Genomic DNA, 25,323 nt, shown 5'->3' on the forward strand with positions numbered 1-25,323 from the left:
GGAAAGTACCTGGGGGATCCCAGGTAGTTTTGTCTCCTAAGGGGCAGTTGGAGGGAACGTTTGCAGCACACTGATTTAAAGTCTGATGGCTTCCCTCAAGTGGCAGGCAATCCCAATTTAATGTACAAAAATTAACATTACCTTTACAGCAAGAGAAAAAAGTCTCTCAAAGCCCAAGAGGACATATGCTTTGTTTTGTTTGTTTTGTTTTGTTTTGTCTACTGTCATATGAAAGTAAAGAAACAACATGTTCACATTTAAAAAGCTGGAAAAAGAAAAAGTTACAAGAACAGGCTTGGGTAATAAAGTTAATTTTGCATCGTCAACTGTAAACACAAAAAGAATTCAAGCATGGGAATTATTAAAGGCACACACCAGAACAGCAGACATAAAAACCAGGAGAACAGATTTGTTTAAGCCATTTAGTTTTAAGTTTTATTCCTAAAAAAAAAAAAAAAAAAAAAAAAAAATCCTCATTTTTATGTTTGACGCTGGTCTGCCTTGGTTCCAGCAGATGGCGACATTGTTTAAGGAAATCCACTTAGTAGATGGACAACCTTGCGAAACTGATCCATATAATCTTCTGCATTAGCAGCAGCAGCAACAACTGCTATCAAAAAGATCGCCTAGTCTGTAGCTCACAGGCAAAACCCTTTCTTGGGGGGGCCCTGTCAATCACCTGGTACAGCATGTGCCCCACATGCACAAAGCTGAGCCCTCTGCAATGGCCTGGGTTTGATTCCAGGGCCCTTTGTTGCACGTGTCCTGCCTATCTTCAAAAAAAAAAAAAAAAAAAAAAAAAATTAATTATCTAAACCCCCCTTGTTTTGAGAATAATTCTTCATTTCATAAAATTCTCATTCAAAATTCAAGTGCCTGCTGTGACCTGACAAACGGGTCACATCTGACAGGAGTGAAGTTGTTATGAAGGTGAGTAAGACAGCGATGACTGCATTCAATCAGTCACGTCACACTTGGATTTACATGAGGATGGAGAATGCAGAGTAAAGTAATGCACCTGCTGGCAGTGCTGCAAATGTATGTCACCACATTACAATAGACTGCAGGCATCTATATTGAATGGAATTGCCCGGGCTTTAACCCTTTTGTGTTTTCTGTTATTATTACCATTGACACAAGAATGGAGAAGAAGGAAAAAAAAAAAGATAGTTATATTCTGACCACCGTCACAAAAAGACACTTTATAAGCTAGTCTAAATCCAGTCTTTCTGCTTTTTCAAAGAGATTCATAAGCATGCATAACACACACACACACACACACAGAGAGAGAGAGAGAGAGAGAGAGAGACAGAGAGAGAGACAGAGAGAGAGATCCACTTCAGAAGAGAGAAACAAAAAGAAAACAGACAGAATTAGACAGAAGAACCAAGAAGAACAAGAAGAATGAATAAAGAACACAGAAGAAAGGAGGTTAAAGAGTGGGGAGAAAAGTAAGAGAGAAAGAAGAATTCAAAAGAAAAGGAAAGAAGACAGAACTAACAATGAATCAAGAGTGAAAAAGAACAAAGGAGGTGAACGAGTAAGGAGAGAAGTAAAAGACAGAGAGAAGGATTCAAAAGTAGACATAGAAGGAAGAACACAGTAGAACCAAGAACAAGAATGAATAAAGAACAAAGAAAGGAGGTTAAAGAGTGAGGAGAAAAGCAAGACAGACAGAAGAATTCAAAATAAGACAAAGAAGGAAGAAGAACAACAACAATGAACAATAAAGAACAAAGAAGAACACAGACAGGAGGAAGAAAAGAGAAAGCATAAGAAGAAAGGAGGTAAGAAAGAAAAAATGAAAACACAAGATACTGAAAGAAAAAGTTGAGGAAGTTAAAAGAGGACAAACCAAATCCAACTTAGCAAACAGCAGTGTTAAAATAGACAGTGGCAAACAAGTACTTAGCTTGCTGAAGTAAAGCAGTGATGTTCTGCTCCTCAGTGAAACTTACTTGAATGAGTCTGGAAGGTCCGGAAGACGTGAAACTCTTGAAGCTTCATGATTGGAGTGTGTGTTTGAGGCCTGTGCCTAAAATGGCAGAAAGTTAACAAACAGAGCTGCTAAATCTGGCCAGAGTGCAGCACAAACACCCACCCTCCACCAAGATTTCTCAAAACAACAGCGCTTACCTCGTATAGAGCGTTCTTCAAAAGTATTTTCAGTGATAAAGCCCAGAAGCAAGCCGGGAAAGGAGCTGTGAATAGCACCGGCACAGCCCATCGGTTTAAATAGCCCACCTTGAAAAAAAGGGCGCGTTTGTTACATCCACCAGCCAGAAGAGTATCTCATGTAGATAACAGTTGTCTGCCTGAACTAGCTTGCAGGTTGAAAAAGCTTGAAGCTTCAGGCTTGGAGTGTGTGTTTGAGGCCTGTGCCTAATATGGCCATCAGTTACAAACAGAGCTGCTAAATCTGGCCAGAGTGCAGCACAAACACCCACCCTCCAGCAAGCTATCTCAAAACAACAGTGCTTACCTCATATATAGTATCCTTCTTAAGTATTTTCAAGTGATAAAGCCCAGAAGCAAGCTGGGAAAGAAGTCACATCTAGCACCAGCACAGCACACCCACAGTGGCCAGACCATTGGTTTAAATAGCCCGCCTTGAAAAAAGGGCGCGTTTGTTACATCCACCAGCCAGAAGAGTATCTCATGTAGAATTTTAGCTTACAGTTGTCTGCCTGAACTAGCTGCAGGGTTGAAAAAGCTTACAATTTTCACCCCATTTGTGTTATGATTATGGGCTGTCTACAACCATATTAGAAACTGACAGTCTAGCCATATGAAAACACGCTGCCATTCTTTCCTTGGATGGTATAATGCTTTGGTATGATGCTTTGGACCAGACTAAAATAACTCAATAACAGGTTGATGGATTGCCATAAACCAAAGTACCCAGAAAATAAAGCCTAATGACTGTGGTTATCTAATTACACACTGTGACCCAGGTGTGTTATGTGCTACTTTGCAAATGTTAGCATGCTAACATACTAAAGGTGTATACATGGCAAACACACTAGACAGCATGCTCTCAGTATTTAGGTCAAAGCAAACTGCAGCCTCACAGAACTGCTAGTATGGCTGTATTTTAAGCACTAAGCATTTTTATAACTTCATAAGATGTAGTTCAGTGTATGAAAATGCTGTAGAGAAGAGGGGTGGATTGAAGGGCTGTCTTGGTTATGTGAAACAAACATCCCTAACCAGAACCAGGAACACTTCAATCACACAGTCAGCAAACCACCAGACCTAAAGGACATCCCACACAAATATCAGCAGTGGGAGTAACAGGAGTGTGATGCAAAAAAGCAGAAAAACATCCCAAGTCAGAGAGTTTAAGATACTGGGGAGAAACAAGTAGGCCTGATTCAGAACTGAATGAGAGGGCTTTTGTCATGCAGGCCTCAAGTAAGGGTTAATTATCCATCCATCCATCCATCCATCCATTTTCTTCCACTTTATCCGGGACCAGGTTGCGGGGGCAGCAGCTTGAGCAGGGCTGCCCAGACTTCCCTCTCTCTGTCTTAATTATATTTTTAAAAAAAAATCAAGAAAAAACTACACAAAACTAACATTAAAATGTTGCAGCCTCTGACGTCACCTGAGGCAATTTATCAGCTGTTATAAAACTTGTTTCACATAGACTACACAGCAGCATCGCAGACATAATTTATATGTTTGAGATTCTGAAAACCGCATACCCCTTAAAGTTACTTTCAGTTTCTGTATTACAGGATTTTCCATCAATTTCTTAAATAAGGAAGAATGGCTCCATAGCAAAAGATTTGCCTGCTGTCTTGGGGGCGCCGACACCAATATTTTGTGGCGTTCTGTAGACAATGGGAAACGTCCAACGTTAAAGTGTGGCTGTTGAACTGCACAAGCAGACATAGTTCATTGCTTTATTATTTTATTTATACTGTGATTGGTGTCAAGTTTGGTTTAAAACGACTTGCTAAACAGAATCTTATCAACGGCGTCAGTTTCTTCCCTGCCCATAATGTGAAAATGGTGTATAGAAAGGGTGGAGTCGTACTTCTCACAGTACCCATGTTCCCTGAAGGCAACGTGATAGAGGAAGTTCCTCAGCCTTCTTTGTCATGCTGTCCATGATGATGTCACTCATGATTGCACGCCCCCCACTGGGCCAAAGGTTTGAAACTGAAAAGATGAGACCCGAAAGTGAACAAAAGATCAGAAAGCAAAAAATAAATAAATAAAATAAAGGTCTGAAACCTGAAAACAAAAATACGATTTGAAACTGTTAAACAAGAAGGTGAAAGCGATAAAGCTGCAGCTGATAAAAATAAAACCTCAACGACTGAAACATAAACGAAAGTGAAAACTGAAAGAATGTCAGAATTGAATAAAAATTATATTTAAACTGAGAAAACTTTTACTACACTTATTTTTAGTTCGAGTACAATGCTGTATTTTTTAAAGTTCAAATCTTTATTTCAATTGAATGACACGTTTGGTCCGTTACGACTGACGCACAACAATTATCAAATTTAACTCATTCGCGAGTCGTGACTTTACGATCTGAAAAAAAACATTAACCGGAAGTGACCGGTTATGTTTGATTTAGAAAAACACATTTACTATGATTTATCATAATCATTTTTCTTTAATGATTATTTGAGCAAAGGTCACCATTTCTCATTCTCTCAAGTATTTTAAATGTCTCTACTCCATCTGTCGGTGTAACAAGTTTTGCAAAAATGAAGTTACTCTCAGTGATTAAACTTTATTGCCTCTAGGGGGAGCCCAGTGAATGTGAACACCTGAATGCACGTCCAGTAGCGAGTAGCCTATGGAATGGCTATTGGCTGAGCCAATTACTCATGTCAGCTGCTTGTGCTTAACAAGAGCCAATATCATCCAGTGTTCACACACAAACACACACACACACAGGCTTAGTGACTGGCTTAGTGATTCCTTGATTTGCTCAGGAGCTCATATGCAGCCTAAGGGTTTGTAATTACTGCTAAATTAAGAGCCACTGAATCAACTGACATGCATGGAAGAATACAGCCTACCCACTGAAACAGCTGAACAGACATACTGGATATCTGGCAGTTATAATCACCCTTTAGCATTTCTAAATATTGCTGCTTGCAATAATGATGATTTAAAAAAGGATTGCAATATTAAGATGACATAGCTGAAACAAAAAATAAACACCACGGACACGTCACATTTTTGCACTCTTTGTTCATACGTTAAGTTTTTCTGCAACAATTGTTTTTGACATTGATACAGTGCAAATGCACAATAGCACAACAGACACCATTATGGATACATACTATTTTTTTAAGTCAATACAGCAGATTTGAACAATTTGCATGTTTGATTTTTTTTTTGTTTTGTTTTGCTAAACATAAATATGTCTGTCCTCCATTTAAGCCTTCAGTGTCCAACACAAAAGTTTTCTTCACTGGTAGGGGCCGTTTGACACAGAGAAGCATTTGGAAATCAATGTCAAGTCATTTTTCCAAGTGTGGTTGGTAACTTCTTCAAGGTCATGACGAGCGGTGAAGCAGGGCACTGTGAGCATCTGTTTCCCATCATGCCCATTAGCAGTGTGATCAACTGAGTAAGCCAGTCTAATCAGTTTCATTCATACTTTTTTCATGCCTATTTTGTCTTGATATGCATATTATATTAAGAAAGAGATAACCTAAGACCTGAGAAAATATCACATTTTGCAGTTTAAGACAGAAGAAACAGTGCCGTTCACCTCGTCAGTTCACGTCAATTACCCACACACTCACCAGTGTCTCAAACTTTTCCTTTGACAGATCAAAACAAAACAAGAAACACTGACGACAGACAGACAAAAACATACTCAGATGGCTTAAGTGAATGCTGACTCCATCCATCTTCATATGTACAGATCACTGACGCTGTATAAAGAAGGACAACATGAGAACTCACCAAAACTGAAGCCAAAGTATCTTGATTGCCCCCTGGTGGCTGGTTGCAGTATAGGTCATTCAACCAACCCCTGCCTCCCCCCTCGGCTCCCCGCAAATGTTGACAGATGGGCCAAACTAAACACTCAAAGTGCACATTAAAATAATATTTCCCAAACATGGTTTCCATCATTTTAGGTTGTTCTTATCGCACTGACATAAGTTCATAAGTTCATTTTAATTAGTTATCTGATGATATAAAAACATCACAAATGACATCTGGGCCTTGCTTGTGACTGAGTCGGACGGGTGTATGGGCAAGAACTCAACACTATGACCCCAACCCCTGATCACTACCGCACAGTCTCGGGCTCTAAAAGACCTCACCAGCCCAAGAAGGCAGCACTCGTATCCAGGATATTTTGGCTTCATTTTTTGTACAGCTGGAAGAAGTGGAGAAGCGTCATACATCTTTGCACAATGATACAGATTAATATTCTTTTTTAATATCAAGTAAACATATGCTTGTGGCAAATGTATTTGTTTCAATCTGGTGATTTTCTCCTTTTGTTATATTCTAGGTTTTAAAAATTATTCATGGTGAATTCATAAAGGGCCTTTAACTTTCAGGCGGACAACTTGTGATGGCTCCTGATCATGGCGGCGTTGCTTCTTCAGCATCCCTCAAGGGAGACGTCACCTCCGTTGAGACATTTTAGATCTGCACATTAATATTAATGTTAAGCACAAACACCTGCCATCCTCTTGACCCTCCCACCCCTGTCCCATCCCACCCCCACTCCCCCTGACAAGACTCAATCATCCATATTTCATTCCAAGAACCCTTACCCTCACTAACAGATTCTCTCAAGTCACTGGTTTCTGCTCGACATTTCCGACTCCCCTTTTCTTCATTATCTCCCTTCTTCCCATACTTATGGCATGTGCTTACTCGCTCTTCTTGGTGACAGCTGTGGCTGTTGATTTGGACTTGCCGAAATAGGCCTCGATGAAGAACTGGACAAAGAGCACAAAGTAGCTGAGGTACATGAGGGAAGACCACACAATGTTCTGCATGTGGGATGGACACTCCTGGCCCTGCTGCATCCACGAGTACACCAAGTAGTTGACCACACAGCCCATCAGCATCTGGGTGATCTGGGTCAGTGTGATGAACATGGCAAACTTGCGCGACACCTTGAAGCCAGCCGCCCGCAAGGCATAGTAAGAGTACATGACGGCGTGGACCAAGTAGTTCATGGTCATGAACCATCCGCCACCGGCCACCATGTCTTTGTAGGAGTACCAGGAGTAGAGCAGAACGGTGATATGGTGATACCAGTGGAGGAAGATGAGCTTCTGTTTCCTCAGGACAATGAAGAGAGTGTCACCTGCAGGTACGATAGATGAAGTTGAATTGTTCAAGAGATGAGGGGAGAGCATGGAGAGGAGGGGGAAAAAGAGAAGGGGGATAAAGGGGGGTGCAGGAACACAGAGGAAAGGGAACATCATTACCACTGACTATTAAATTCGCTGGCCGTTATTCAAGTTGCTCTCAGATTTAGAGAAAATATTGGCTAAATGAGCTGCACATAAAATTGCTGGCACAAAGAGTAGCGTTGTTGATGTTTGGAACAACTTTACAGGCTGGCAAATAAATAATCAACAGAAACAAGGGTGACAGCGACAGCTGTATTAACTGCATTACAATTTATAATGCTAACATTGTACACATTACATAACAATAAACCAGTACAGTTACTGTAAATGCAGACAAGAAACAAGAAAACACTTGAGGGAAAAAAAACTGTTTATCTACAAGTCTGTCTGAAATATTCTTTAAAAATGTGTTGCCAGGCTTCGGATTTTTTTAAATATTATGTCTCATTATGTCTTGGTATCATGTTACTTTACTTTGGGAAAATGTTTATGGGAAACAGTATGGAATAGCCAGACACAGACGATATGAGACATGACATAAAAAAAAGGCCTCAACTTACCCAGTTCTGGTGCTTTACTAAGGACAAAGGCGTATGCCCAGAACTTGCTGACAGGCCCGTTGTAAAAGCTCTGGTCACAAACTGACTGTTTAAGCCCTTTTGTCATCAGGATGTAAGTCATGTAACTCCCAGTACGGATGGCACCAAATATACTTCAGGGACAGAGAGACAAAACACATAAGAAATCATCAAAGTGGGGAAAATGTCTGTCAATTTCATTACTATGATGGCCATGTGAAGTCAATGTATATCAGCATCAGCTGCAGCTTTAATGACATGTTAAAACAGGCAGCACTTATTAGCAGATACAAATCATCTATTTTGTTTATTTTTTTTTTTCCAAGCACCATCACAGAAGTGAAGTAAAGGACATTTACGACGGTTTGAAATGCCACGCACTATGTACTGTTTGTGTAAAGAGATCCCATGGCCCTTGACAATTATCTGCTGGCCTCTGTTGCCAGAAGTGCCTGTTGTGACAAATGCATGCTGCAATTTTGACAAAGACACACTATAGAGACAAGATAACAAAAGTGATTACAAATTGTATTTATACCAACATAAAACCCAAACTACTAATTAAAACAAACAAATACTGGCACATTTTAAGCACACAATTATTTCCCACTCGGACCAACTGCACAAACTAGGAGGATTGCAGGAAGGGCTGAGCTTCGGTTCTTTTATGGCACCGACCGAAATGCTTCGGTAGTACAGAGTATCAAAATACGCCTCATCTTTCGATGCCACGTTTCGGTACCCAGAGGTTAATCACGTGATCAAGACCTGATCATGCTGTCGGCGATTGGCTGTAACGTTACACGTGATTGTGGCATGTAGTTGTGTGTTTGTGTGTGTGTGTGTGTGTGTGTGTGTGTGTGTGTGTGTGTGCGCGTCGTCGAACCGGTTAAAAAAATGCCACCGAGGTCAAAAGTGTGGCTCCATTTTAGCAAGATTGATGCCAAAAGAGCGCGATGCAATACGCAAGAAAGTCATCGTTGCTAAGGCTGGCAACACGACTAATTTGATGAAGCACCTGACCGTGCACAGAATCAATTTCAGAGCAGAAAGTTGCTCCGTGTTTGACTGCAAGAAGAGCGGACCGCAGCCTTCCTCCTCTCAGCATCAAAGTCAACCTGTGGACACTACAAAGCCCGAGCGGTCTGATTCAAATTCTCCACCACTGGACTCCGCTTCATCCAAGAGTACTGAGGACGGCCTGGTGTGTGGGATTATTAGACACTGACCTGTCACTTGCTTGCAACTGTGCTTTTGCACTGAAAATTATTTGTTTTTATTTTTTCTGTAAGAAAATTGCTTGGAGTAGAAAAATACCAAAGCTGAAAAATAAAACTCAAGATTTGTACTGTAATGTAAGTTTCTTTTACATATATTATAAAATTGGTATTGGAAAAAGTATCGTTCAGGAACTGGTATCGAAAATTTTTGATTGCTACTCAGCCCTAACTGCAGGGAAGGACCAGCACGAGTGAAGTGTATGTAAAGTCAATCTGCACTAATGCACATGCAAATGCCACTCGAGAAACAGAACAACGTAATTTATTTAGTCCAATAACTGATTAAACCACCAGCACGTCTGAATAAATGCCAGTCTTCGTTTTAGAAATGTTAATGCTTTCTCACCTGAATACAGCAAGTGTCAGGGACCAAAGCACCAGTGGTTTCCTCAACTCAAACTTCTCCCTCTGTTTCATGACATGGCGCCCTCCGAGGATAAAGGCAGCGTAGAGTGCAGAGAAGAGAAAGGACTTCTTCCTGTAAACACAAAAAAGCAAAAAGATTAGCATGAACCTTTCTTTTTTGTTGCTTTTATGTGTAAAGGTTAATGTGCTGGTTATGTTCTATATATCTTTGCCAGCAAGCGTTGCTTACTAGTCATACAGTCACATACTGTAAATACAAAGCAGCTTGTAGTTAGCTGCTTAACAGATTTCCTTCAATAACTGTCTTCAAAAACAGCAGACTAATATATAAAGATGAGACAGAAGTCTGCATCACTGCATTTTGTAACCATAAACTTTACACACATCACAAAATCATGACACCTAATAGCATTTTTTCAAAAGGCAGTTTTCTCTTATGTACCTTGATAAAAAGCATTTTAACAGCAGCTACTAAAGGGATAGCAGGTATCACTCACGTCCTCTCAAAATTTCTAGGTTTAAAGAGAAATGAAAACCAGACGTCTGCCTTCCCATCCACTCCTCTACCAGCACGGCACACAGAACACACTTAGTATCTACACTGACTTCACAAGCAACATCTGAAGTAATGATTTAATGACTTGATCCAGCTCCAACTGCTACTAACTGCTTAGCTTTCAGTTTACAGATATCACTGCTGGCCCACATGAGGTGGAGGACTTGAGCTGTAGCACCACCTGGCCCAACTGAATCTAAAGAAAAAGCTTTTCCCAGCCCTCAGCACAATTCCAAAGCGCAGGTGGTCTGACTTGACAGACCGGATGCTGAACAGGAACAACAGAAGACTGAGGCATGCTGCCTAAAGCGGGTGCAGCTTTGTCCACTGTTTGGTCTATTGGACAGGGAACAAAGTAATAGTCTGGAGCAGCATTAGCCAAAAAAGTTGGGAAAAATAAATTTAGGAAGGTAAGGCTCAGGTGGCAATGGTGCAGGACTGACGAAAAATATACAGCAACACCACTGAAAAAAAAGATTATTAAGGGAAAAACCACAGGTACGCTCCCAGAGGCCCGTGCAAACGCATCAATAATGAGGCATTCTGGGAGCTCTGGGACCAATAGCCCTTGGGAAGATGACTTGCATCATACCAGCGCAAGCTCCACTTCAGTGATGTTGTTTCTGCGCTGCTGTTTCGAGGTTATATAAAGAGAACATAACATTGAAATTAATCACCAAATTGAAATGTATTACTCAGTGGAAAGGACTGAGAAGATTTATGGTAATTTAAGCCTTAAGTGTGTAGTACTGTACTGCACACAAGTCAAGTTAAACTTCTAGACAGAACTATCAATTCAAGGTCAAATGTGTTAAGTATTACACAGTACTGCACAGTAGCGCATTAGTATACTGGTGCACAGCTCACACACTACAAACACAAACACATCTCACAGAACTGTGACACATGCAACCCTCAAACACCAATCCATCCTGTTCTGTTTTTGCAGCTTCAGCACAGCACAGCACTTGGTTTTGCTGGTCAGGTGTGTATCCAGGCAAGGGAGCCGCTTAAAAAAAATGAAGAGATGTGGCTGTGTGATAGGCAATTGACAATATATAACAGGGACGTTTTTTGTTATTCTGCAACCCTTATTGTTAAATCTGCATCAAAGTGATGTTTACTTAAGGTCTTAGTTTGTAATATTGCTAAAATTGTGTTTTGTTGGGTCAAAGTGTCCTCTGACCACCAAAATCTCTTTGAGTGGACATTTGGGCCAAATGTGAAAAAATTACTTCCCTTACATCAGGATCACACGCATTGAAGGAACTCCCTATTTTCTTTCACCTTTCCTTGCTGGAAACAAAGTGATGCTCAGGAAGTGAAGCTGAAACTACTGCTGTCATAACAATAACCAACAAGGAAAGTCAATGAAGACATGAACACAGTGCGATGACAGAGTGAGCTGTCCAAAACAAAGGACTTCACTGTGTGTCAGAATTCAGAGAATGAAGGAGGCCACCTTCCTCTTCTTGCAGGAAGCCCACAAAGTGATTTAGGCCACCTCCACAGAACAAAGGACAATGCAGTCCAGTCAAAGTCAAAAGGAGCTGCTTTCACAGAATGACAAGCGAGTTGGACTGCAGAATGACGTCACTTTTTCTCGACCGCACAGGAGGAGGAGGGGAGAACAAGACAACGCAGAAAGCACAGTGGCCTACATACTGTACGGAGGCCTGGAGGGCTGGAGAGGAGCAGGACTCTCAGCACTGCCCTTCAGCGTACTGCTGTCCAGGCTGGAAGGTCAAAGGGCAGGGTGATATAAGCCCTAAGCTGCGATTATGTCCTGTGCAGTTTATATTTCCTTTTTGAGTGCAGCAAGTAGGAAAAAAAAAAAAAAATCAATCTTCTGGAAATTTTTCAGTAACATCTTTATTGTTCAGAGAGGACCCTCTCCCTCTGAAGACTTAAGAACCTCATTCTAAGGAAACAGTTTCAGGTCACTGGACACTAATGAGACATAATTAGGAATATTTCCACCAAAATACTACACTCTCCTACTTAAGTAAAACTTTAAAACATGTGCTGCAACTCTTCAGAGTGCTCATTGATTATTCTATCATTTGACCCTGATAACTACCCTCATCTATGTCTTGCATCTAGGCTCAAAGAGACTTGCTGAAATTTGTGTGAACTATGACCACTTGTGGGACTGTTTTAAAATTACTGTGCGATTCAGCATAGCAATTCTCAACTGGTCTAACATGTAATACTGCATATAAGCCAATATTAGGACAAGGACTACTTACACCAAATACAACGCCATGATTATTACGATGCATTTTATTAGCCAGCCCAGGCACCTAAGCCAAAGGGTCAGATGCGCATGGCCTACTAAAGCATGTGTAGAGAAGGGATAACACTGTTTTCAGATGGAAAAAAAAAAGAAAGAAATTCAAAGGCATTGTCAAGGCTGAGGGGCTGTTGGAGATGGTGCTGCTGATGGTGCTTGCTTAAGTGCCGGCTGCAGCCATGGCCTGTCTGCAGTCACAGGAATCTGCTGAGACATCAGTGTGAAATCACATCATCCCTTCATGCACCCCAGTGCCTCTACATCTCTACTCCTGACCTGCAGGATTCAGACTCACCCAGGAATTAGTACTTCAAGCTATATGTAGACAATAACTGCAAAAAATAAGAGAAAACCACGTGAAGTAATGTGTCCAACCAGCACAGCCACCTAGATGAATACATCACTTTATTAATATGTTCACAGAGCACAGATCTGCTAGTCAATAATGTTATGTGATGTTTGGAAAAGACGTAAGAGAATATCAAATATCACAATTTGTACAATTTAACTAATAACATGATAATATGATTGTGGATGCCTTTAAGGTTGATCATGATATAAAACTGTCTTTGTTATGTTACACTGAAGGCCGGGAGCTAAGAAAAATATGGCGCAGGAGCATCATTTTACTCCCATCCTCTTTTAGTTCACTGCAAAACAACTAATGGCGTGGCAAAACTGACATGATGCTTTACATCTCTGACGCCAAAACATCAACAGATCGAAGAAACTCATGAAATTATAAGACTCACAATAACAACATTAATAAAAAGAAAGCTTCATGCAGAAGCTTCTGATCCTGACTTATGTCTACACAGGACGCTATATCAGAGTGGTATGACAAGAGACTCGACTCTGCCGTTTGTCAAAGTGGGCCAGGGCAGCACAGTGAAAAACCACAACGTCAGAGCTCTTTTGGGGAGAATCAGCATGGAGTACTAACAGAATCAGCAGAGATTTCCTGCTTTGCTTCAAGGTTGGAAATCAGCTGCTTTCCTCCAGCTGAGATTTCCTCCACATAACAGTCAGCAGCAGTGGCTTCAAATACTGAATTCTTACACTGATGTTTGCTACAGAGAACTCAATCTACATCATATTCTCTATGTACTTGTGTCATAAATCAGATGGTCCTTATTGTGTTGTGTTATGTTGTGTTGTGTTGTGTTTTAGTTTTAGCTTATGAGAGAAGCTCCAGTTTATGAGTCTATGATGAGTATGTGCAACCAGGACAATATGCAAGAGCTAATCAGTCAGGCATCTGTAGTCTTTTTGTCTCATGTGTGATTGTTGGGTGAGGTGCTGGGTGTTGTCACAGCTTGTGCTGTCAACAAATCTTATTAAATATTTGAGACATCCTAAAAAGGTGTTCATATCTGACAGAGAAAAGAGCACAAAAAAGCTAAGGAACCAAAACTCTAGTGCTGCCTTGTGCTACTGCAGCCAGACTAAAAAGTCCTCCTAACAATGTTGTTTAAATTAAAATTTCTAGATTAAAATTTCAAAAAAGATATCCAGACAAATCCCACTGGGCAAAAGCATCAGACCCCAATTGACAATACAGTAAGCTTCCCCTCCCCCACAGTGTTGTATAAAGCCCCTGGGTAACCTGCTGTAGAACTTGAATCTGTATTAGCAGGTCCAGGAGATTTCAACCATTACGTAATCCTGAGTCTGCAGTCTGAGGATGAGTCTGCACAAATCTACCAGTGAGCCAGTGTTTCAGAAGAGTGTGTGTTTACAGTGTCAAGTATGCATGTGCAATTGGTATGCACAATAAGATGTGTGTATGTATGTGTGCATATGCACACACAAAGCGACTCTGTTTAGTTTAGGGTGTGTAACTCCGTTTCCTGGCACTGATGCCCTGAACAATAGCAAAAAGGCAATCAGAGCTACTGTGCCAAAGTGTAGGAGGAGCAACTTAAGACCAAGAGGTGCTGTCAGTAAGACCCAGCTATTACAGAATAATCTGCCATCCAGGAAGCACCCAGATATAATCCAGTTAGTAACACTAACACTAACACACACACCTTTGTTACTTCACGCAGTAAGACTTTAAAACAACTAGACTTGTAAGACTCCACCACTCATTTGTTTAGTTCATTCTGCATCTGCTGGGCCACATCACAGGGGTATCTCTTCAGGAAAAAGACAAGGACTTTTATTATTTCAGCCTGTTAAGCACTAAAGAACATCTTGAGTCATGTTTATTTTAAGCAGCAAGGCAAATAGCTTGTACACGTATTCACCAAATCCGTGCTCCTTGCTCGCATCTCTATTGTGCACACTGTACACCCTGATAAGACACCACAGTCTGTAGTAGACTGCACTTAAAGCTGTCCAACCAGCATCTCATCTCACACAGGAGTGTGATGTTGACAGCACAGGTCTAACAGATGTATCATTCATAACAAATAAGGGATGGCTATGCCACCTACTTCAAAAGGGTTTGTGCTCTGAACAGTAGTTATACTGGGGCAGTCGTGGATCAGCGGTTAGGGTGTCGGACCCGTAACCGGTGGATCGCTGGTTCGATTCCCCGTCCCGGTGTCCATGGCTGAGGTACCCTTGAGCAAGGTACCTAACCCCCACTGCTCCCTGGGCGCTGCACGCGGTCGCCCACTGCCCCGGGTTTGCTGTGTGTGTGTGCACGTCACTTGGGTGGGTTAAATGCAGAGAACAAATTTCGTTGGAGTGAGTTCCCTCCAATGACAAGATATGTCACTTTAACTTTAATCTTTTAATACTGGAAGGTTTGTGACCAATACACATCTGTGGAACTGCAGAGGATAGCAATGCAATTATGTACTGCATGCAAGCCATGCTGTTCCACTGAATAAAAAGTTCAGGAGATAATGTGCCTATGAAAGCACAGCTGCAGCAATATCTGACGAAGGTAGAGAGGAAAATAACTACTGCATTTTTCTCATTAATCACTCCACCACACTCAAATTTTTCTTGCCCGTCCGGTCAAACCGGCGACCTTCTGATCACAAGCCGCTTCTCCAACCTCTAGGCCACGGCTCCCAACTGCTCTGGATCATTTATGCAGCTCTTGAATGAATTTAATATTTTTTTCAGATGCCAAAAGACTAACTCACACAAAACCAGTTACTTGGAAAACGGTGACTTGTTGAACTGCTGAATGTGGTCTACTCATTTGTGAGGGTCGACATATTAACTGGTTCATTTCAACTGAGACTGACTTAATGCATTAAAAAAAAATACAAATCGACAGCACACTGAGCTTCCTCGACAGCCTGATGAAAAGTGAAAATGAAACCAGAGTGCGGCACCACTCCAGGCAGGCCTCCATTTCTGAGAAGCCAGCCTGCATCTTCATCTCTGGCCTCGCCAGTCGTGAGAAGGAGAGCAGCCATGGAAATCAAGCCTGGGGTGGACTCCGGGTTAACACGGTCGGAAATGATCAGCATTAAAATGGCAGCAGCTTGCCGAACTGACACTTGCACTGGAAAATAATGATTTCTTTTCTTCATTTAGCAAAATAATAATTTTCTCTCATCTGATTAGGTTTTGGAGTTGTCACATTTGGTCACAAAATACAGAAATAACTTCTATCATTTGTATGGTAAACTATGCATTAAATGCAGGGCACAGGAAATAATATAAATCTAAGCAACAGGGAATAAACATCATACAGCATCAATAAACATTTTGAAATGGCTCTCATTAACCATCACCACCTCTCTCACATCTTCTGCACTGTGGCTTTGAATTATGCATCTCGTTAGCTGCCTGCCTATAATGCTGACAACTAAAAATGTATTATCCCATTGTTTCTGTTCAGCGTAAGCCACCATAGAGAAGACTGTCAACCATATTCCTAAGATGAAAAGAAAGTCAAATTAGAATTGTTACTTAATCAAATCTATTAAAATAGAATGACAAAAAGCTATGCAACAACCACTGAAATGATACTCTAATGCCAACTTTAAGACTCCTCTATCCAGGAACTCAGATAAAATAGCATGGACTCCTCTTGGAATTAATAGTAACATGAGACTGGGAAGGAAGAGACTTATCTCCTCAGCTCATCAAGTACCATTGGAACCTGACCTTGAAAGAGCTGCGATACTTCTGAAACAGAAAGCAACTGGTGAGTCCTGGTGAGTCGAATGCAACGCCTCTATTTGAACAAAGCAGGATTCTCCTTCCTCATAATGTTTTAGACTATAAACAATTTCATTTTGGCCACCAACAGTATTTAAAATGTGAGGGTAGGAAGAGAAGAGCTGCTGAATCATATTAACAGCTGGAATAAACATCACACAGCAGAGAAAAGCATCTCATTGTTCATTCTCACTGCATCATCCTCAGACTCCCTCGTTATCAGTCCACCTGAGAGCCATCAAAAGTGCAGAAAGCCTCAGGGATCCTACGCACCCCTGAGGCTTTTTGAAAGCAGAGAACACACATTCCAAGCAACCTGCATGGTAATGAGGAATGATGATGTCCGTGAGCGCACAGCACGATTCAGCAGGTTGAAGATGTGCGTATAACAGCTCTCTTTTGGACCGTAAGCAACGCAAAAAAACAATGTATGCAAAACACGGCAACCTTATTAAATAGCATAGAAACTTTGAACTGCAGCAGATTTTGTGCACCACACAGGATGACACCAATGCATTACTATAGGAGGAAAACAACTCCACAAATCCGTGATGCTCAGCCTGATTGGTATACGGAGATCATTTTACGTTGATTATTTAGAATAACCTTTGCCACCATGTCACACAGTGAGCAGTCACCCTGTTATATTAACTGGCTTGTTAGAACTGCGAGATATAAGCAGGTCTGCAGGGACACAGTGGGGTTGCTATTTGACTCAAGTCTCCATCTTTATGAAGCAACATGCCAGATGTTTTAATTCTAATGGCTACAGCCCAAACATAACCACAGCATTGTTTGTTACAATCCCTGACTACTCTGAGTTGGCACAATTAATATTTGTGCTGTGGAAAATAAGATGCTCACTACATATAACCTCATGTGTTCATAGTACATTTATAATCTTTGTTATGGCAGGTAAAGAGGATGTAGCTCATGTTGTCATTAAAAACAGCATCAATGCTCACTCCTTCCTCTTCCTCTCAACCAGCGGTTTAATTGCCTTTGCTTCACAATGCTGAGCTGTTTGCTGCAAGTCCCAAGGGAACACATTAGATCAGGGTACCAGTCTCCATTTATCACTGCAAAACAACGGCATGTATACATCACATTACAGTAGTTACTCACAGGGTCTTGAAAACATATATTACTTCAAGTAGGAGCTCAGTCTGTGCAGAAAAATCCCTTTTAAAAATATCTTACTTTGCCTTGCACCACCTCTAAAAGTGATGAAAAGTGAAAGCACCTCAGGCTACACTGAGAATAGTAAATGAATTGGATGCATCAACACAACAACACATGATGGCGTAAGAACATCTGCCAAACAAAGCTAAATGATTTCTGATTCATTCAACAGCTCATTAACAAATTATGTTGGAAATACAGAAGACGGAAGTTTTTACTCTTTTAATAGTGATAATAAAAGATTAAATAATTGCAATGGACCTCGCTAAGATCAGTTCTGTGAAATAAGCATTTACTGTAACACTGTAACACTGTGGCACACTGTAAACATTAAGTTGGGGGAGAGCCGTGGTTTAGAGGTTGGAGGAGCAGCTGGTTTGATTTACTTGAATCAGTCCTGCTTATGCTGGTCATGCTTACATGCTTTTACACAAGCAACACATCGCTCACTTTTAACAATTACAATTATGGCAGAAATGTAAGAGTTAGATTTCAGAATAAGAGCTCTTTGTGACATCCATACATAAAGAACACATGAATTTGTCTTAAATTTGAGTTCTGAAGTTTTCTTGATCATCATTTATCAACCCAAACACTCCATGAGTGGGGGCCAACTTGGCCTCCATAGTGACAGACGAATGTTTCAAAACCTTACATGGGTTACACATAAATCCAACTGCCAACAGCATTTTTCACATTAGAATTGTTTCTTTTTTCCAATTCAGACTTAATAAGGCGTGTCCACTGAAAACAGGAAATTGTTCACTTACAATGCCGAAAGCTGAGCCATTGCTTTAGATGCATGATGCAACTCTGGCCTAAAACCAGTCAGTGATCTATGAAGCAACATATCGTCCTGCTAACAGCACTGCAATACATAATATTTATTCATAACCTTTGTGATATGTATCATATTCATTCCAATATGCAGCTCCAACAGTAGATATTTTTATCAGTGACTGGACATAAATCACCTGATGTGACATAACTGATCGGGTGTGGAGCTCAGCAGTGAACTTTGGCCTCCATCAGCACACATGTACAGCGTTCACAATGTGATGGGTTGGACCTACGCTTCAGGGTGTATAAACAGGCCCTGCTGATAACATGAATTAATTCATTCACAAAATATGTCGCCACTTATTACAACATACTGTCTACTGCAGCCTAAATCTGCCATAAACTGCATATTTGGTTTCTTATTTTTATTTAAATAATATGCAAAAAACAGACTTCAGATTTCACAGACACAAACGTAGCGCTAAGTGACCATCTGTCAACCAAAAACTAATTGAACTGGCATGTGCACTTGACTGAGGCCACCTCAGAACTCTGCTCTGTAAGGTGCCTTAACCCACGATAAATGTATAAATAAAGGTGTGGCATGCAGGTCCATGATTAATGTCATTACTTGTGAAAAGGCAATTTAAGGGTCCTGCTGAACAAACAGTTTTTTTTCTTTCTCGGTCTGAGCCTTAACTCATAAAAACATGTCACACTTAGTTGCTCCCAGCACCTTACGAAGATAATAAACAAGCTATCAAATTCCATTTTCTGGGGTTGTTGCCTCGATCAGCCATGTGCACAAGCCCGGTCTGACATCCTCTGCTACAGAGGAGTCAGCACAGATCAGCTGTGATGTGATTGGCTAATGCTCTGTCAGCAGACATCAGAAGATGAACGTTATTGGTCGGCTGTCAGTACCATTGCAAGGACAGCTCCTACACACTGCACCCATGCTCTCCCTCTCCCTCTCACTTCATTTCAGTGAGCAAGAACATAACTGTGTTAAAACCTGGGTGGAACAAAAAAAAAAGAAAGAAAAATGCTAAATGTGACTCTTTCCTACAGGCAGTTCGAAGCCAGGTGACAGGGGAAGCCAGGTGAATGCCTCCTGCTCACCGCGTGCTGCAATTTTTGTTTTTTTTTTACAAAGCCAGTGCCACTGAATGCTTAACGAAGCTTAAACTAACTTTACACATGACTCATTTTGTTCTGCTTAGAAGTATCTCTTGCTCAAGCTGGCATGGACCTGGACAATAATGACCCTTCAGTGAGATTGTGCAATGGGCAGTTGGACTGGACCTGCACATGACCTACATATAAAACTCACCAATGCACAATCACAAAGCAATATTTCCTTAACTCCCGCCGCAACTGTGAAATCTCAGTCTCAGATAATGTCGCAGATGCTCTGCCCTGGGCAAACATTGACAAGATGTTAAACTGAAGTCCTCTGCTATTCTGAGGTTTCATGACACACACTGCAGGTTACTCTGATGGAACTTGTTTACTAATTTCATCAAATATAAGTCAGTCAAGTCCTTCTTTTACCAAAAGAAACTCCAATGTTAAGAGGTGAAACTGAAATGTCATGACTATTATCATTCTGAAAACAGAAAACACCAAACATTCTCAAATTCCAATCACTCCAATGTGTGGATTGGCTGGACAAACCAAGCTGTCAGAAAACATCACCTTCACCTTGGGGCTCATGCAGGCCACTTTTCTCTTTTTTCCTCCTGATAGTTGACTATTTGTCAGCTGGTATCAAAAGTACATCAACGTGCAGTATGTTGCTTTTTCATTGTCCTGTACAGCACAACATCTGCAGTCTTTCAAAATGCGTGTTCAGCCCCTCTGCTTGTCCTGAAACAGCGGTAGGACCACCTCCGGAGAGGTGGCATGACTGACGGGGTGTAGTTTACCAGATCACGGCCCACCTTGGGTCGCTATGCTACTGGGCCAGTCACTGTCTGGATGGATGGATGGATGAGGCACCTGGAGCCATGGCTGACCTTTGCAATAATAACGCCGTAACTGGTACCAGGGGGACAAATCACAGGGAATCAAGGACAAAAGATGCACAATGCAACAGCGCTGAGCCATGTAGTAAAGTGTGACCGAGCATCGGTCAAAGGCCTGCGTGAATTTCACGAAGCCCGGACAGCATTTTGCGGATGAGGACATAGAGCCTGATATAACAGGACACGGCGAGGTTTAATCTCGATGAGCGAGGCTGATGCATGTGCGCCGCTACAGCCTCCAGTTCGCATTTGGCACGTACAAACGCGCGCTGAATTTGCAGTGACAAAGGTTTGCTGTGGTGTGGGGTTTAAAACTAGTCGCCTTACCAGTTCTCCTGCATCCATCGAATGGCTTCGTCCTCGTTGAACTGTCTCTCGAATTCGTACTCTTGCAGAGCTAGCACCGACATGCTTACTGCGTTTCTCCGTCACACTGCTGAAACAGGACGATACTCGGCCGTGGTGTCTCGATTTAGTCTGTTTCCTCGCAGCCCTCGACTCGCATCGCTCGCGCCGCTCTCAGGACCTCGCGGTTGTGCGCGGGCAGCACAGCAATCGCGGAACCTTCATCCTCTACCGGCTGACCGAGCCTACGCCCTCTTCCTCAGCGAGATGCACTCTGGGTCCTAACGCTGGCTGTGTTGCTCGTCTCTGAATTCGGCACTGTGCAGTGTTATTGACAGTATATTTATTTTTACATATGCTTCTGCATCCTTAGCTGAACACACACATGCAACATCCGGCAAATTACATGAAACACACACAGCATATTGGGGGGTTAAGTGCCTTGCTCAAGGGCACATCAGACGGCTAATTCGCATTAATCACTCCATCACACCCAGTACCCCACATCCACCCTGTCCGGTGGGGGAATCGAACCGGTGACCCTCCGATCACAAGCCGCTTCTCCAACCTCTAGGCCACGGCTGCCCCCAATTGCAGTCATCTCAATTGGAGTTTTGAAAATGCATGCAAATAATTTAAATGTATTGATTTGTAAAAGAAAGGGAGACGGAGACAAAGAGATTACCCACGGATAAGAAGGTTGAGCCTGATTTGGAAGCCATATCCCTTATTTCACAGTTTTGCTTTAAAACGTTATACGTACATTAATATAAAGCAATGTATCATATTTTTTGCACTAGATGTGAAAGAAATGTACTTGGAAGCTGAATAGTTGACACTGCAGTGGTTATATAAGACATTCTGGCACAAAGGTTTGAACAGGTTTTAGAAGTTGGTCTTCATCTCAAGCACCAACAATTTTCAAACAACACGGCACTGAAGATGTTTGACATGACTGCTAGGTTATGAGATCATGTAATATCAGACTTTTTGTCTTATGATCTATTTTAAAACTACGGGATTCCTTATTTTGCATTCCTTTTTAGTAATTTCAGTAAGCCACTAATGCCACTGCTTTTCCCAGCTTTTCAGAAACAGACAAGTGATGTATGATACATTATCCCCAGCCAGTTCTGCTTTACTAACCAACATCATGCACAATAATACATGATGTGCCACATAATGTGAACAATCATTAGGATTTTCCCAGCATTCTGAAATAGTGTTGTAACAAGTGCTTTATCAGCCTTTTAAGGTGGGAGCTATTTTTTCATATGAATAAAGGGGCAGTGAATCCTTTTGGCACCACCCAAGTAGCTGAACTTTTACCCAGATGCTAACTGCACGGCTGTAGGCAAATGCTGACACATGCACACATGTGCACAAGCACACACATTACACAATCATGCATTCTCCCGATTTGGCTGCAGGTTGTAAAATTTCAGCACTAATATGGTGACGGTGGAAGACTTACCTTTGGATGGTGGCCTGACGATGTCCTCTGGTGACATTGCAACTTGATGTGGACTTTCAGCGCATTTGCAATAGTGGGCCAAAAAAATCCCCTGATTCAAAGATAGAAACATTGTTTTGCAGGATATTATAGTTTACATCTTATCATCCTCATATTCATCGTATTTTAGTTTATCCTTTGTTCTCTCTATTTATCTTTTAAAACCTATGAACATGTAGTTGCATTGCATTATGGTCTACTGTCTCTGTCAACAACGAAAACAGGAACTGACAGCAAATCTGACATTGACAGGGTGTGTTCATAAAAAGTGGGACATTTAGGTATTGGCTTGATTTGCTACTGGAATTAATCACACCAAAGTCCATCTACAAAACCGTTTGCACCAAAATTGTCATTAAAACCTGCCTCAGGCATTTCACTCTTCCCTTAATCAATATATCGTTAAAGTCGGGAACGTACCACAAAAATGCAGCATTATTAACATTTAGACAATGCATGCATTAACAACCTGCTTTTTCGGCAGGATGGGGGGCAGTTTAAACCCGTAACGCCCTGCAGTTTGGGTCCACCAAGCGGTTTGATACTCCTTTGGTAATTCGTGACTTTGAGGAGAAATTGTTCGACGCTATCATGTGTTGATTAACCGATCATCTGTGGCCTGAATGCACAAGCCGACATTTCCTGTCCAGTTGTGTTGTGGGCAACCTGGAACCACAAGGTGACACCTAGCCAGGTAAGTTTTGTTTCGGTTGCGCTTCCATCCGTGTTGTGAGATGATGCTTTGGCTCTGTGCTGTGGATTTGTGTCTGATTTACAGTGTTTGTTGTTTCCTGTCTGTTTGTGGTCACTGTCTTAGTGTCTTTCCTGAGTGGTATATGTTTGCATATTTTCTGTTTTGCTTATAATTAGAAATAATCCTATGTTATCGTATGTTAGGATGGTATTTGTGGGCTTCAGCTCGGCTTTTAACACCGTCCCCCCGAATATGTTGGCCCTGAAACTCCACAACCTGAGTCTGGTTTGTCAGACTCACTCTGCTCCTGGATCAGGGACTTCCTCACCAACAGGCCCCAGGTGATGAGGACAGGGGAGTCTACATCAGCCCCACTGATCCTCAACACTGAGGGTTGTGTACTCAGCCCTGCCTTATTCACACTCTACACACACGACTGCTCTGCTATCCACCCCACAAACATGGTCGTTAAGTTCGCGAACGACACCACTGTGGTGGGTCTCATATCTACCAATGATGAGACCCACTACAGAGATGAGGTCCAGAACTTGACACAGTGGTGTTCCAGGAACAACCTCATCCTGAACATCAGCAAAACCAAGGAGGTCATAGTGGACTACAGGAGGTCCAGAAAGACTGATCACGCTCCCGCCTGTATACTTGGGGAGGCGGTTGAGCGGGTGGACAGCATTAAGTTCCTGGGCATCCACATCTCCTCTGACCTCTCCTGGTCAGTGAACACCTCACACCTGGTGAAAAAGGCCCAACAACGGCTTTTCTTTCTCAGGAAGTTGAAACGGACTGGACTGTCTACTCAGCTGCTCATGAACTTTTACAGGGACACAATGGAAAGCATCCCGTGTCTCAGTGTGACTGTGTGGTATGGCAGTTGCACAGCACAGGACAGAAAGGACTTAGCCCGGGTGGTGAGGACAGCACAGGGGATTGTGGGCTGCAGTCTACCAGATCTGGACAATGCCCGAGTCCAGAAGAAGGCAAGACGCATTGCCACAGACCCCACCCACCCGGGCAACGAACTGTTTGTACCGCTTACATCAGGAAGGCGGTACAGGAACATTAAAACCAGCACCAACAGACTCAGGGACAGCTTCTTCCCCAGAGCTGTTAAAGCAATAACCCCCCTACAGTGAAACACTCACGTCCCATCCCCATACAGGACTTCACACACACACCCTGCCCCGTCTATCTGCATACACACACACAGCATACACACAGTCTGGCACTAAGTGCACTTTGTTTTTATCTACCTCATTTTGTAATTTGTATTTTATATTTTTATATTTTTTCTTAAGTGTGCAATTTTAATTTTCTGTGACTATTTATAAGCGTGTTTTTAAGCTGAGAATCTGCACAAAATTTCGTTATGCTTGCATAATGACAATAAAGACTCTTGAATCTTGAATAATGTCATGTAATAATTGTGAATGGCTTTGCTCATGCTTTTTATATATAGAGAGACGTGCATGGATGAAATATGATTTGTGTTTGAGTTTCATTGTTGTTTGTGTGATTTTCGTCTCTCATGGGTTTCCCCCTACAGAAAGATGTAACTGGTGGTTGGGGTTGTGCACTTAATTGCCAGTTTATTAGCTCCACTTACCTTAAACACATGCAATGTGAATCAGCTGTCCTGCTGTGAAGGTTAAAATGTTTGTTTTTGTTGAAACTTTTTTGAAAGCTGTGGATTCTTAAACTGACGGGTGTTTCCATTATTATTTTTTCCACCTTATTGATAAGAACAGGCTAAATAACAGAAGCGTCTCTCTGTATAACAATTCAACAGCTGCACAAACTACCAGCCTCCAAAAAGGCCACAGAGTTGAATCAATACGTCTCTAAAACGTTTTCGGCAAAACGGAGCATCCCCCATCCCATCTCTCAGCCCTTACAATCGTCGTGAAGATCGGGCTTATTGCAGGACTCTTGTACTGGGTTGTATTGATTTGTAAGAGTTTCCCCACTGCTGGACTAATAGAGGCCCATCCAAACACTTTCAGTAGTTAATTATTGTCACTCAGCTCTTTCCCCTGAGTGCAGAGCCATGGGAATGTGACTGCCAACTCTGATGGGGTCAGAGCCTTGATGGCAACTTTGTATTCACATAAATAAATCTGTTTGACCTGAGCTGGCTGACTGAACTGCACTTATGCTCTTGCACCTTTCCACTCTTGCTCTTCTTTTTCCTCCCTTGTTACC

General features: G+C 41.8%; 1 protein-coding gene and 1 long non-coding RNA gene across 2 annotated transcripts; both read right to left on the bottom strand.

Annotated features, from left to right (window-relative positions):
- Positions 1-374: 374 nt before the first annotated feature.
- On the bottom strand, positions 375-2,639 carry LOC124068586. The gene is made up of 4 exons (XR_006844943.1): positions 2,483-2,639; positions 2,137-2,244; positions 1,959-2,035; positions 375-773 (listed from the first exon to the last, which is right to left on the bottom strand). It is a non-coding gene; the product is annotated as an uncharacterized LOC124068586 (long non-coding RNA).
- Positions 2,640-5,200: 2,561 nt separating this feature from the next.
- elovl6 (ELOVL fatty acid elongase 6) lies at positions 5,201-21,140 on the bottom strand. Its single transcript, XM_046406713.1, has 4 exons — positions 20,882-21,140; positions 9,566-9,697; positions 7,922-8,073; positions 5,201-7,312 (listed from the first exon to the last, which is right to left on the bottom strand). The coding sequence occupies exons 1-4, from the start codon at positions 20,962-20,964 to the stop codon at positions 6,870-6,872; spliced, it is 810 nt and encodes a 269-aa protein (XP_046262669.1). The 5' UTR covers positions 20,965-21,140; the 3' UTR covers positions 5,201-6,869.
- Between the last annotated feature and the right edge of the window lie 4,183 nt (positions 21,141-25,323).

This window comes from Scatophagus argus, chromosome 12 (assembly GCF_020382885.2).
Source record: "Scatophagus argus isolate fScaArg1 chromosome 12, fScaArg1.pri, whole genome shotgun sequence".
NCBI lineage: Eukaryota > Metazoa > Chordata > Actinopteri > Scatophagidae > Scatophagus > Scatophagus argus.

Excerpts from the sequence above, each read along its gene's own strand:
- elovl6 (XM_046406713.1), bottom strand. The coding sequence starts at position 20,964 with ATGTCGGTGCTAGCTCTGCAAGAGTACGAATTCGAGAGACAGTTCAAC. Across the intron at positions 9,698-20,881 it reads CGATGGATGCAGGAGAACTG|GAAGAAGTCCTTTCTCTTCT; the intron begins GTAAGGCGACTA and ends TTGTGTTTACAG. Across the intron at positions 7,313-7,921 it reads TAGTAAAGCACCAGAACTGG|GTGACACTCTCTTCATTGTC; the intron begins GTAAGTTGAGGC and ends TCGTACCTGCAG.